The sequence below is a fragment of the Somniosus microcephalus genome, chromosome 5, assembly GCF_052327205.1.
Source record: "Somniosus microcephalus isolate GS21.2 chromosome 5, FLI_Smic_1.0, whole genome shotgun sequence".
Classification (NCBI taxonomy): domain Eukaryota; kingdom Metazoa; phylum Chordata; class Chondrichthyes; order Squaliformes; family Somniosidae; genus Somniosus; species Somniosus microcephalus.
Genome location: NC_140991.1, coordinates 197,402,966 through 197,417,292, shown reverse-complemented (window position 1 = coordinate 197,417,292; position 14,327 = coordinate 197,402,966). Strand labels below are relative to the sequence as shown.

The following is a 14,327-nucleotide window of genomic DNA, read 5'->3' as shown; positions in this document are numbered from 1 at the left end:
CAGTTAATATGACATTTGCATATCTTTAAATGTTGCAGGATCAGGATGGCTCTCACATCAAAGGCTTGCTGATTAACTTCTTTCATCACAACTGGCCATCTCTTCTGAGGCATCATTTCTTGGAGGAATTCATTACTCCTTTAGTAAAGGCTAGTGAACCTTCAGATCACTGCAGTTTTCAAAGAACAATCTACAATCCTGTTGATAAAAATTAAAATATGCAGCACTGATTTTAATACTTTTTTTTAAATAAAGGCTACCAAAAATAAACAAGAATTGGCATTCTACAGTGTTCCTGAATTTGATGAGTGGAAAAAACACGCAGAGAACAACAAATCTTGGAAAGTAAAATACTACAAAGGTTTGTAATGTAAAAGTTTAACTCAAAACAGTCAAAAGTGAAAACCATAGGAGGTGGGGGCAAACATGACTTAATTTAATTTAGTAATTTTGTATTTTTGCACAGCTGCCAACAATTCTCTTAATGCTGATATACTCTCGAACCGGAGTTGAGTTTCATTCTGCCAATTGCAGGTACCCATTAGAGCTAATGTTAAGTAATAATCATAGTAAATGCACTTATAAAGTGACTGGAATATATGTCTCACACAGGTCTCGGTACCAGCACAGCAAAAGAGGCAAAAGAATACTTTGCTGATATGGACAGACATCGCATAATGTTTAGATATGCTGGCCCAGAGGATGATGCTGCAATTACCCTGGTATTATACATAACAGTATTATGAAAGATCTCAACTTGTCAATTTTTTTTAATGAATTCAGCTAAAATGTTTCAGGGCAAACCTAGCACTTGCATGTCAAATTCAGCATAAATGTTGTATTTAAACATCACGATCGCACTATTGCCGTTCGTTTCAGGAGTATTCATTAAAATAAACTCCTGGGGATTAAAAACCCAAAAATGTGTTTGTTTTTAGTCCAAACAACAACTACTTATATATTTATATAGCGCTTTTAACATAGTAAGGCATCCCAAGGCGCTTCACAGGAAAGAATTTCAGTGGCAGACAGGTTTTTTTCTTTAAGTTAGGTCATGATTAGATTATTTAATAATTTTAGTTGTGTTTGGTAAAACATTTCTTAGTGGTATTATGACTTCATGGATAATCAGTCGCTAGAAACTGCAACATGGTGACCTTTCCAGCTGTCTTTAATGCTACAATTAGAAAATTTCAATATCTCAGGCTTTCAGCAAAAAGAAGATAGATGATCGAAAAGAATGGCTGACCAATTTCATGGAAGACAGAAGACAGAGAAGGCTACATGGGTTGCCAGAGGTCTGTGATGTTGAATTGTAGTCATTAATATCTAATGTTCTGTTTTGTGTTTATGATTGTGACTTTTCAAAATCCAATTTTACAGCAATATTTATATGGAACAGCAACAAAGTACTTGACGTACAATGACTTCATCAACAAGGAATTAATCCTTTTCTCAAATTCTGACAATGAAAGGTCCATTCCTTCTCTCGTTGATGGTAAGCATTTGTGATTAGAAATTATCCTATTAAATTTGTATTATTGTGATTATTCCTTTATGGCGTAGATTTACAGTTATCAGAATTGTGCCCAAACGTAAAGTCTGTGCCTTTATGAACTTTTTGTAATAAATAAGTCAGTGTTCAGTTTTAGCTCAAGATGTGTAATCTAAAATCTGTTTACTCCTTCCCCATTGCAACCAGCTTATTGACCTTAAATATTGGGAAATTGTAATACAAGAAACCTATGATTTTAGATATTTTAGAATCTGCACACAAAATACCTGTATAATGAAAGACAAAAAAATTAGAAGACTTGTATATTTTTTAAGTAGTTACAACTTTAAACAAGTTTTATTTTTGATGAATTTGTTTCCCAATTAGTGCTAATGGTAAATATACCATCTTAACCTGATTTAATAGAATTCATACATTTCAGAGATATTTTTCTCTTTTCCTGATCTCTGAAAAATGCCCCCAGCCTCGCCCTTGGATTTTTCTAGCCCCTGAGAATAAACATATAGAAGAAGTAAAACTGTATCTTAAAGCTACAGGAAACTCTCGATTTACCGGCACCCAAACAACCGGAAATCTCGGTTAACCGGCAAAATTCAGGAGTAGGTTCAGTTAAGTTTTTCTTCATATTAGTGGCTGTTTCTTGAGTCTTGGCTGTGTAATCGGAAGTTCCTGCACTTGTTGCTAAGCAACAGGGACGCTTGGTCTGTGGTCGGGCTTCTTGCAGCTGTTGGTAAGCAACAGGGACGCTTGGATTTGTTACGGTGTACGGAGCTCTCCTTTTAACTATAACTCTCTGTAATCCGGACTTTTTGATAAACTGGCACCACGCCGGTCCAGTCGGTGCCGGATAAAAAAAGAGTTTCCTGTAGATAGTATTGTAACATTTGTATAAATCTTTTATTTCAGGTTTAAAACCTGGACAGCGAAAAGTCTTATTTACATGCTACAAGAGAAATGACAAACGAGAAGTTAAGGTTGCTCAATTAGCAGGTTCAGTGGCTGAAATGTCAGCCTATCACCACGGTGAGGTAAGTGAAACAGCGAAACATTTCTATATTGCTTTTGTAGTTCACATCTAATAACAATTAGACCCGTGGTTCGTATTTTAGTTTTTGCATACGTGTCTTCGCAACAAATAGAGGTAAATTCAGAACCACTGAGTGATCGCATATGTCTGTATTCACAAAAGGCTAGTCTTTTTTTTGTATACTGTATCCAAAAAGTAAACCCTCCAGTGTGTTACCGGACTGGTAATCCAGAGGTCTAGATTAATGACCCAGATTAGTTCGAATCCAATTTGAGAATTTGAATTCAGTTTATAAAAAATAAATAAATAAATCTGGAATAAAGAGCTAGTATAAAAATATAATAAAGAACAAGTCACCATGAAGCTGGCTGATTGTTTAAAAATGCAACTGGTTCATTAATGTTCTTGGGGAAGAAAACTTGCCTTCCTTGCCTGGCTTGGCCTATATGTGACTCTAGTTCTACACCAATGTGGTTGATTCTTAACTGCCCTCTGAAGTGGCCTTACAAGCCACTCATTTTCATCAAACCACTACAAAAAATGAGTAAAACCAGACGGACCACTCGGCTGCAGCCTAGTCACTGAATTAGGACGCAACTAAGGTACAACCAACCCAGTCGACCCTGCAAAGCCCTCTTCACTAACATCTGGGGACTGGTGCCAAAGTTGGGAGTGCTGTCCCCCAGACTAGCCAAGCAACAGCCTGACCGGTATTATTCTGTGAGTATGGCTATCGGCCAATCCCCCCGACTACTCCAGCACCACCCCTGGGTATGTCCTGTCCCACTGGCAGGGCAGACCCACCAGGGTTGGGGGCTCAGTGATATACAGTCAGATGGTAGTGGCCCCGACTGTCCTTAACATTGTCACTGGACCCCCATAAAGTCTCAGCTTCAGATTAATCATGGGCAAGGAAACCTCCTGCTGATTATCACCTACTGCCCTCCCTCGATTGATGAATCATTACTCCCCATGTTTAACTATTATTTGGAGGAAGCTGAGGGTAGCAAGGGCACAGAATGTACTCTGGGTTGGGGGAGTTTTAATGTCCATCAAGAGGGACTTGGTAGTACCACTCCTGGCCGAGTCCTGAAGGGCATAGCTGCCAGACTGGGCTTGTGGCAGGTGGTGAGAGAACCAACACCACGGAATAGCTTAACCTCTTCATTTAACAATCTACCTGTCGAAGATGCATCTGTCCATGATGGTATTGGTGGGAGTGACCACCGCACATGTCTTGTGGAGACCAAGTCACATCTTCACAATCTTCCATCGTGTTGTGTGGCACTACCATTGTACCAAGTGGGATAGATTAAGGACTGATCTAGAAGCTCAATCTGGGCATTCATGAGGCACTGTGAACCATCAGCAGGAGCAGAATTGTATTTCACCACAATACGAGGATAGGGCGGGAAAGTGGAGTTGAGGTAAAGGCTCAGGCACGATATTGAATGGCGGAACAGGCGCAAGGTGCAGTATGGCCAACTTCTCCTATTTCTTGTGTTCTTATGGCCCAGCATATTCCTCCAACCTCCATCACTATCAAGCCAGATGACCAGCGTGTGTGGCTGTGGGGTCTTGTTGACAGACCAGGTTCCCAAAGTTGAGAACCACAATCTCATGTCCCTATGGGGATTATGAAAAGGTACCAAAACTAATGCAAGACTTTCTCTTGTGCATCCCACTTCACCATTGGTGGCTGTGCATTCAGCTGCACAGGCATCCTACTTTGGAATTTCCCCCCCTAAACCCCTCTGCTTCACCTGCCTCTCCTCTGTTAAGACCCTCCTTAAAACCCAACTATTTAGCAAAGCACTTGGTCATCTCACCTAATCTTCTTTGGCTTGGTTTCCATTTTTTTGACTGTGAAGCACCTTGGGATTTTTTTGACACTATATTAACATGAGCTGTTGTCATTGTCACTGACAATGAAGAGGCGCCTGTCACAATGGCACTAACCCTGATCTGCAGCAGCTGGGGAGCAATTTTGTGAGCCATATTTTCAATAATGTCTTTCCCCCAATGCAGATACAGTACAGGGCACATCACCTCACACTCTGGCACTTTCGAATTGAGCAGGGGATGCACATAGATGTCAGCACTCTAAAATTCCAAAGCAACCGTTTGAGAGCTGAACATTACCGTTGACAAAAAACTCACTGGTGGGTCCCAAAAGGAAATGGAGTGTTTATCAACTCTTCCAACCTGTGCCAGATATTTTATTGCTGGTACTGGTATTTAGAAATTTAAAAAAAAGTCTTGCATTTACATAGTGCCTGTCACGGCCTCAGGGTGCCCCAAAGCGCTTTACAGCCGATTAAGTACTTTTGAAGTGTAGTCACTGTTTTATGTAGTTCTGGTCAATGTTGAGGCTGGCAGGCAATGAGTGGGGAATCCCTGCCAGCAGCAGCTGCAAAGCAAATCCAATCTACTGAGGGCATTCCACCAATGCAAGATGCGTGGATGACTGAAGTCAGTGCCAACACTGGTTCTGGTTCAGTACCAAATGGGACTGGCGTTAACTTGAGCTTTGAGTCCACTGGTGGACCTCGGAGTTTGAAGCTGTGTAAAGACTGAAGGCTGGGATTAGAGACGCCAATGCCAACTGCGTTGAAGGGATTTCCCCATCAGACTTTAAAAGTGATAGTTTTGATTGAGCAGATAAGCTTTTGGTTTTGTGAATCATTTAATGGGTTTCATTGAAATCGAAGGAGGAGGTTGCTGCCATGATCAATATATGTTCAGTTAAAAGTGCCTGAGGGGGAATAGATCCATTCTTATGAACTCTTGAGTAAGCATAGAGTTGATGAAGGCACTCTAACTGTGTGCAGATGCAGACTGAAAATAATAGAGATCTCGCCATATTGTGTTTAGCTATGAGGCATTGCAAAAATTTATAGTGCCCATCTGCTGAGAAAAGACACAAGACCGCAAAATGCAGTGCTTAAAGTAATTATTGAATTTTCTATCGACAATCCAAAATGTTGAAGAATAACTAGCTTTATTTAAAAATGAACAATACAAGACTGACAAAACATTTTTCTGAAACATGGAATCTGACTGAGAATGTGGAATGTTTTTATCGAAGTTGGGGGAGAAAATTAACAAAAGCCTCTGAGGCAGGGCTACCTTATGGGGAGTGGGAAGAAGTCACGGTGGGTGGGGGGTGCACCTCTGATGCCAGTGCTGTTACAATCTCACCTTTAGGAGTTTTGTAATGTACCATTTGATTTCTCTTTCTCTCTCCATCTCTCTCTTTCCCCCCCCCCGCCGCAACAACAACAACAACTTGCATTTATATAGCACCTTTAACGTAGTAAAATGTCCCAAGGCGCTTCACAGGAGTATTATCAAACAGAATTTGACACCGAGCTACATAAGGAGCTATTAGGACAGACAACCAAAGGCTTGGTCAAAGTGGTGTGTTTTAAAGGAAAAATGAGAGGTAGAGAGGTGGGGAAGTTAAGGGAGCGAATTCCAGAGGTTAGGACCTAGGCAGCTGAAGGCACGGCTGCTAATGGTGGCTTAAAATCGGGGATTCACAAGAGGCCAGAATTGGAGGGGTGCAGATATCTCAGGTTTGTGGGGCTGGAAGAGGTTAGAGATGGGGAAGGGCAAGGCCATAGAGATATTTGAAAACAAGGACGAGAATTTTAAAATTGAGACGTTGCCGGACCGGGAGCCAATGTAGGTCAGCGAGCACAGGGGTGATGGATGAATGGCACTTGGTGCGAGTTAGGAGCATAACCCAGTGCTGGCAATCTCCAGAAGAGAGAGAATATGTATCAAAGAATTGAAATAAAATACTTGTGATTGTTGTCTATGAAGTTTCAATTGCAACACAGTATTTACTTGCATATTTATTACTATTATATAAGTAACTCACTTTTTTTTTCTTTTCAGCAAGCACTTATGATGACTATTGTAAATTTGGCTCAAAACTTTGTAGGAAGTAACAATGTAAATTGCTTACAGCCAATTGGTCAGTTTGGTACCAGACTGCATGGTGGCAAAGATGCTGCCAGTCCTCGTTATATTTTCACTATGTTAAGGTAAGCTGAGAACACTGTTTAGAAATAAAAGTACCTAAAAGCTGATTTGTAAAAGATAGGTTCATGTTTCATGTGTATACATTTCACCAAAACCATTGAAACATTAACTAGTTTTTTCTCTTAAATACTGACAGACCTGCTGTGTAGTTCCAGAATATTATTGCATTCTCAGTCTTTTGTTTTTGCAATTTACAAATGTGTTGCTTGTGTATTTGTCAATTTTACCGTTTACATTTCTTTCTAGCCAGCTTATGTTCATTGCTTTGACAAAATTATATATAATTGTTCTTTTAAGATGTTTCTGCTGCTCTAATTGTGTAGAAATGTGATTTATTGAATTCTTCAAATCATTGTTTTTCAGACAATATGTGGTTAATTTACAATACAGTGGCTAATTTTTAGGAATATTAAATCTTTACTAAAGTATCTTAATTTTGAGGTTAAGCATGTTGCATTTATTTTTAGTTCATTGGCACGTTTGCTTTCCCCTCAAGTGGATGACAATTTACTGAAGTTTCTTTATGATGACAACCAGCGAGTAGAGCCAGAGTGGTACTGCCCCATAATTCCCATGGTCCTCGTTAATGGAGCTGAAGGTATTGGTACAGGATGGGCTTGTAGAATTCCTAATTACGATACCAGGGAGCTAGTCAACAATGTCAGGCGGATGCTGGATGGCCTGGATCCCCTTCCTATGGTAAATAATGGAAAATATATAAGTGCCATTTTTTTAAACTAATTTTTTTGTCACAAATGAGTGTTTTATACACATGTAAACTATGTGTGTTTTACATAACTTTGGACTAGTACATCATTTTGTTCAAGAAAGCATATTTTCTGATACCTGAAGGAGACCTTTTGTAAGATATAGGGGATGAAATTGGTCTGTGTCAGTATAGACGTGTAATGAGTTGGCAGCCTGTTTTACACTGTGCCCTATTTTCTTTTCAATTGACTTTAATGGAAATGAAAATCGGGTATGGTGTAAAACGGGCTGTCTATTTGCTATAGCTCCATTTTGCACTACTGGTACAGACCAATTTCAGACCCATAATGTTTTAAGATGAGAACCAATGGTATAGTACCATCATTCTGGAAACCTAGCCAACCTTTTTCTTAAAGTGAAAAGCTTAACCAAGAGACATTTTATCTTAAAGCCAGATGTTGTAGTACCCCCTTTTCTGTTATTGGAAATCAGGATGTCTGCCTTGACTCAGTGGCAGCACACTCATCTGAGTCAGAAGGTTATGATTTCAAGCCCAGCTCCAGAGACTTGAGCACATTATCTAGACTGACACTGCCTGTGGTGCTGTCATTTGGATGAGATATTAAACCGAAGCCCTGTCTACCCTCTTGCATGGATGTAAAAGATCCCATGGTACTTTTCAAAGAAGAGCAGGGTGGTTCTCCTTGTGTCCTGGAAACATTTATTCCTCAGTGACCATCACTAAAACAGATTGTCTGGTCATTTATGTCATTGCTGTTTGTGGGACCTTACTGTGTGAAAATTGGCTGCCTCGTTTCCATACATTATAACAGTGGTAACACTTCAAAAGTACTTCATTGGTTGTGAAGTGCTTTAGGATGTCCTGAGGTTGTGAAAGGCACAATATGAATGCCAGTTTGTTCTTTACTACTTACTGTTCTCTTATCATTGAGAAATTGCCCTTTTTAACTCTGAAGATAAACTTCCTAACTATTTAAATGCAGATGTAAAAGTTTGTAATGAGGCTTTCAATGGGATTGTTTGAGCAGGACTGTTAATTTGTTAGAAAATATGACCATGCACTTTTTCACGGCATCAGTATATTGTTCATAGAAACATTTATAAATTAACTATAAAAGATGTATAACATGCTGGATCTTGTTGACTTAGAAATAGCTTTCTACACCGTGAGATTACAAAGAAGGCTAACCACTACCCTTAGGGTTTAATCTCTCATATATATTCTTACTATTCTGCTTTGATTCTCTAGCTTCCAAGCTACAAGAACTTCAAAGGAACAATTCATGAACTGGGCCAAAACCAATATGTTGTTAGTGGTGAGATCTTGGTTTTGGATCGGAATACAATAGAAATTACAGAACTTCCAGTTCGGACTTGGACACAGGTAACGTATACAATTTAAAAGTAAGTTTTAATATGGTAGTAATTCAGGTATTGTTGAAGTCCATAACCACCGGAGAATATGGATACATACATGACCATTTTATTTCCCATGAGAACAACTTCTCAGCTCTCCGTAAAGAAGGATTGTACTCAAATGCATCAAACCATTTGTGAGGGGGTTATTAATTTAAAGATTTAATTGTTTTCCATTTTTCTTTTGTGTTTCCTTTCTTTCTCCATCCCTGTTCAATTAAGCGTTGTGGCTGAAGAGAGTCCTGAACAGTGATTAGTCAAGAAAACCCCAAGTTAGAATTAGGACCTGTTAGCAATTATTGCTCGTCAGGGAATGTTTCGATGTGACTATAGTCCCTTACTTATTTTACTGGATGGAGAATTTTAAGATGGACATTTCGTATTAAAATGTATTGCCAGTTATGGGGGTTATCAGTAAGTGCTTCTGTGCTGCAATGTATTGAACCATGAAGTATTTAAAACCTATAAAAAGAGATGGATTAAAATCTGCTTGTGTTTCTGAAGGAAGAATGAGGTGTGACCCTTTTAGTCAAAGGCATTTTCTTTTAGGATGTCTCAATACTTGGGAACTTGTTTTTAAAAAAAAAAAAAAAAAAAAATATTTTCCTCGAGTGTGCTGATAAATACTTATGTTGAATTGAATAAAGGTTTTTTTTCCCTACAGGCATACAAAGAACAAGTTCTCGAGCCTATGCTCAATGGGACAGAAAAGACGGCAGCTTTGATAAATGACTACAAAGAGTATCATACTGATTGTACAGTCAAATTTGTGGTAAAAATGTCAGAGGAGAAACTTGCACAAGCAGAAGCTGCTGGCTTGCACAAAGTATTCAAACTACAAACGACTCTCACTTGCAACTCCATGGTAGTATCCTTTTTTATATATGTATATGTAAAATTATTAAATGTTGGATGTATTTAAAAAATGTTCAAACAGCAATAACATTTATGATAATTGCAGGTACTATTTGACCACATGGGTTGCTTGAAGAAGTATGAAACTGTACAAGACATCTTGAAGGAGTTCTTTGATCTGCGGTCACATTATTACACTCTGAGGAAAGAGTGGTTGTCAGGAATGCTGGGAGCAGAGTCTACAAAACTAAACAACCAAGCTCGGTTCATTCTAGAGAAAATACAGGGAAAGGTTACAATTGGTAAGGATAGATGGATTAACGTACAACATAAGTTCCATGATATAACTTTTTTAGTAATTGGAATTTTGTGCTGTATTAGATGCTGTTGAGCAATTGTTTGCAAGTAAAACAGTGCTGAATAAAACTGAATGAAATTCCAATCCATGCTATCTGTCCAGAGAAGCCCTATGGATATGTGCTCTTGTTTTCGTATAGAACTCCTAATGAGTCATCTAAAGCAGTGAAGGAGGAGATGCTTCCTATTTTTTCCCCTCTTCCTCCTCTCTTAAACCCACCCCCCCATGCTGGTTAGATGCAGATGGGCCTGAAAATCTTACTGTTAAAAAGCGAAATGTGAGCAAAACTAGGGTTCTCACTTGGGCCTTCCAGTTCAGAGCTCAGCATTGCAGCTACTAGATGTATCATTATGGTCATATTTTCATTTATGATTGTCAATTCTCATTCAATCGTAACTTGCGAAATTGCTGATCAACCCTTTTAGTTTCTAAGTGTTACACATTCCCACTCGCTAGCTAATGTTTATACAGTTCTTGGAAACCGTCGAGTCTGCGCGGCTCTTTCAAAGAGCAGTCCAGTTAGTCCCACTCCCAGGCTCTTTCCCCATATCCCTGCAATTTTTTCTCCAAGTATTTATCCAATTCCCTTTTGAAGGCTACTATTGAATCTGTATATATGAAGAATGGTACCCCATTAATCTTTTTGTTGCATTTCAAACTGAAATATGTGGAAAAAAGAATCAATTCCGCTGTCAAAACTAAATTCTAATTATGTAAGATTATATAATGGGAGTATTTCAGGTTTTGTTAGTTGTAGTACAAGAGGCTATCCTGGAATAGTCTATTAGTATTCAAATTTAAAGATTTGCTTTTTGTTGAAGGAAACAAATGGTAACATTTTGTCTCCAAAGCTTCCTACGTTCTTGCATTACAATATTACTTAAGCCATCCTCGGTTCTAAGGGACTGCCTAAGAAGACGACAACAATATTACTTGTAGCTGATGGATTGTTTTCTTTACCGCAGACATAAAGAAAACTGAGAATTTGCACAAATTTATTTGATACATGTATAATTTTTTTTGAAACATGGAACTTTTAAAAATAATTTCTCTTTAGAGAATAAATCGAAGAGGGACCTTTACCAAATGCTCATCCAGCGGGGATATGAATCTGATCCAGTCAAAGCCTGGAAAGAAGCACAAGAGAAGGTAAAATGTTACTTCCCAAGCAGCCTCAAAAATATGCTATTACTTTAAACCAAATGTAAATCATTAATTTGTATATTAAAACTACATTTTAAACAAATTTTAGTGTTTAAAAATAGAACTAGTTGATGGAGTTTCTATAGTTTGAGTAGGCCCATGACTGTGATTCCCAATCACAGTTATTGAACAGTGAGAAACTTCGGAGCACCAGTCATCCAGAAAACTTTCAAGCATTTTGTAGCAGCCAAATTTTCAATGGCATTGACGACAAAACATTGTGTGGACGAAAATAAAATCAATTAGTGGCAAAAAGAGTAATGTATCTTAACAATATAAGATAATTGCTCCTTTAGTGCAATGCAGAATTTTTAGAAGCACTCATATCCTCAACGTGATTTACGGAAGGTAAATGGTAATTTTATGGAGAAATTACAAAATTAATTTCTCATGATACTGACATGAATAAGGAATAGTTGAGAGGCTAAATGTTTTGGGCGGTGCATTTCATTTTGATTAACATCTGCAGGAGTATCCAGTGTTCACTGGTGAAAAGTCAACATGGTATTGGTAGATGGAATGATTCAACTTTCAATAAATGATGATGGCCACTTTTATTAAGATACTAAGTTTTATTAGTAATCGATGACTTAGCACATTGGATTAAGACACTGGTCGTTGCAGGATAACAGGAGTAGAAAGTTTTTCTTTTCCTTCCCTAGTCTCACCCCTGCACCCAAGCCCAGGGAGACTTGTTTTGTGATCTCGGTTGTGCCCCTTTGTAAGCACTGACACTTTACTTGGGAAAGAATAAGAGGGAAAGGGTGGGAACTTTGTATCAAAGCTGCTCTAGTGCACCTCTTAGCAGCTGGTTATGGCAGTGGCATGGAAAGTTGTCATCTGTCCACCAATGTTCCGAGCGGGCCACAAACTCATCGTGAGACAATCAGACAAGATTCTATACAGGTTTAACACAACTTCTCTGCTTTTGAATTCTATTCCTCTAAAAATGAACACAGTGCTTTTTTTTAACCTGCATTGCTACTTTTAATGATTTGTGAATCTATACCCCTAGATCCCTTTGCACCTCTACTCCATTTAGACTCTTATTTTCCAAGGAGTAGGTAGCCTCCTTATTCCGCCTACCAAAATACACCACCTCACACTTATCTATATTGAAATTCATTTGTCATTTAACATGCCCATTCTGCAAGTTTGTTTTCGGTAGAACTAATTAAAAGCTCTTAGTTTGTCATGTACAAACTTTTTTTTTAATTACTTGTCAGAATTGCATAATAATGCATTAACATTTCAGAAACGTCACTCAGTTACACGGTTATGCATCAACAAACAATCTAAAAGCCCAAGGTGAGCTGAAAGAGGCATATCTATTCGTGCAATTTGTATTAATTTTAAAGTTCAATGTATTAGTCCATCCCTCATGTCACTATAGCAATGGCTGCACAGTGGCTTTCCTATGGTGCTGACGTGCTGTACATCCACGTAAGTAATTAGAATATTAATCACCATGCAACCAAACAACCAACAATATAAAGTGCTGTAGTTCTTTAGTTCACAGTATTAAAAAGAATTGAACAAAAATGGGTATCTATTTCCAACTTCAATCACTTCCATGAAAAACGTTGTCTTGTTGAACCAGCATCCCCCTCATGTAACATGTCAGAAATGCAGCACTTACTCCTTGACCGGAGAATCAATCAGACTGACTTGGAAATGTTTACTAATATGTTGGACGTAAAGATGTTAATTTACGAATTTCATTTGTAATGTTTTTCTCTCAAACATTCTCCACAGTATTAATCCCTGCTCTTATCATGAAAAGTGTTGAATTATTTTAGGTACGTCGCAATTAAATAGCGGGAAACAAACTTCATTGTACTCTCAATTTTTAATCTCCTATTTCAAACATTTATACCAAATCGGAATTGTACATTATCAGTTTAATCGAAGTATTTTTTTGTCTTTCTCAATAAACAAATTGTGGTTTCTTCTAAAGTAGCTTCCTGCAATTTTTATACATTATTACATAACTCTTGTTTCTATTAAAACTCCACTAAGCGTTTAAGAGGAAATCTATATTTACATTATTTCTGGGACTTGTTAGGACTATAGAACAACAGACAAAATAAAATGGTTTGTTTTTCCCCTTTTTTGATTCTCTAAACGTCTTAATGGCCCAGAAATTCAGGTCGGGGGCTTCCCGCGGGTGTAAGCCCCCGACCTGCACTTACCTTGCGCGCCGGCCGTTGTGCTGTGGGCCCCCAAGGAATTCCGATCCTGGGCCTGCTCCAACTGCCGGCGCGCAGTGCTTGCGTATCCCAGGGGCGCAGTTGGTTCGATGCGTCCCCTGGGATCACGTGGGCCAATCGGAACAGGGAATGCTTCATAAGTTTGACAGGAAGGGCTGTCAAACTTATAAATACTATAAGCCCCAAAACATCACTAAACCTTCAAATACATTTTTTTTTAAATCACATTTTTTAAATAAACTATAAATTACATGAAATAACTATTTTAAACAATAATTTAAATTATTGAATAAAATAATTTTATTTTCTAAATGGGCTAAAAATAAACTTACCTTTCTTTAAAGTATTTAAAAATAATAAACCTGTGGAAAAAATGTTTTAATTTTAATTAATTCACCACTTGCCTTGTAAAAAGCAGGCCTTGCGACTGCTTTTTAAATGTCTAACTTCTGGAGCCTTACCCTTCCGGGAAAACCTGCAAAAAAAAAACAAAAAAAAAAGTAAGTTCGATGCGCAGGCGCAGCCTCTCCTGCGCACGCGTTCGACCTCTGAACCCCTTAGTTCAGGGGAACGGAAGTGCCGGTTTCCCGCGCATGCGCAGTGGATGCAGGAAACCGGCACTTCCATTGGGCTTACGGGTGAGTACCCCATGCGTACTCACCCGTGGAGACCCGAATTTCTGGGCCAATATTTTTTTAAAAAGTCAATAAAAAATAATGGATCTCAAATTGCAGTCGGAGGCCTCCCGCGGGCAGATGCCTCCAACCTGCAAAGAATGGGGCAATGGGGGGGGAGGAGCTAAACACAATTAAAATCACTAAGGAGATGGTACTCAGTAAAATAATGGGACTTAAGGCAGATAAATCCCCCGGACCTGATGGCCTACATCCTAGGGTCTTGAGAGAAGCGGCGGTAGGGATTGTGGATGCATTGCTGATCATTTTCCAGAACTCCCTGGGCTCA

General features: G+C 38.7%; 1 protein-coding gene across 4 annotated transcripts in view; it reads left to right on the top strand.

Moving 5' to 3' along the window:
- top2b (DNA topoisomerase II beta) overlaps nt 1-14,327 on the top strand; it is a 214,841-nt gene that overhangs the window by 108,383 nt on the left and 92,131 nt on the right. For all 4 annotated transcript variants that reach the window (XM_085988535.1, XM_085988534.1, XM_085988533.1 and 1 more), the window contains 12 exons: nt 39-149; nt 256-361; nt 613-722; nt 1,206-1,298; nt 1,384-1,498; nt 2,423-2,544; nt 6,447-6,595; nt 7,061-7,292; nt 8,572-8,706; nt 9,403-9,603; nt 9,700-9,895; nt 11,009-11,100. In XM_085988535.1, the coding sequence (XP_085844661.1) occupies nt 39-149; nt 256-361; nt 613-722; nt 1,206-1,298; nt 1,384-1,498; nt 2,423-2,544; nt 6,447-6,595; nt 7,061-7,292; nt 8,572-8,706; nt 9,403-9,603; nt 9,700-9,895; nt 11,009-11,100 (1,662 nt within the window). The remainder of the gene's footprint in view (nt 1-38; nt 150-255; nt 362-612; nt 723-1,205; nt 1,299-1,383; nt 1,499-2,422; nt 2,545-6,446; nt 6,596-7,060; nt 7,293-8,571; nt 8,707-9,402; nt 9,604-9,699; nt 9,896-11,008; nt 11,101-14,327) is intronic.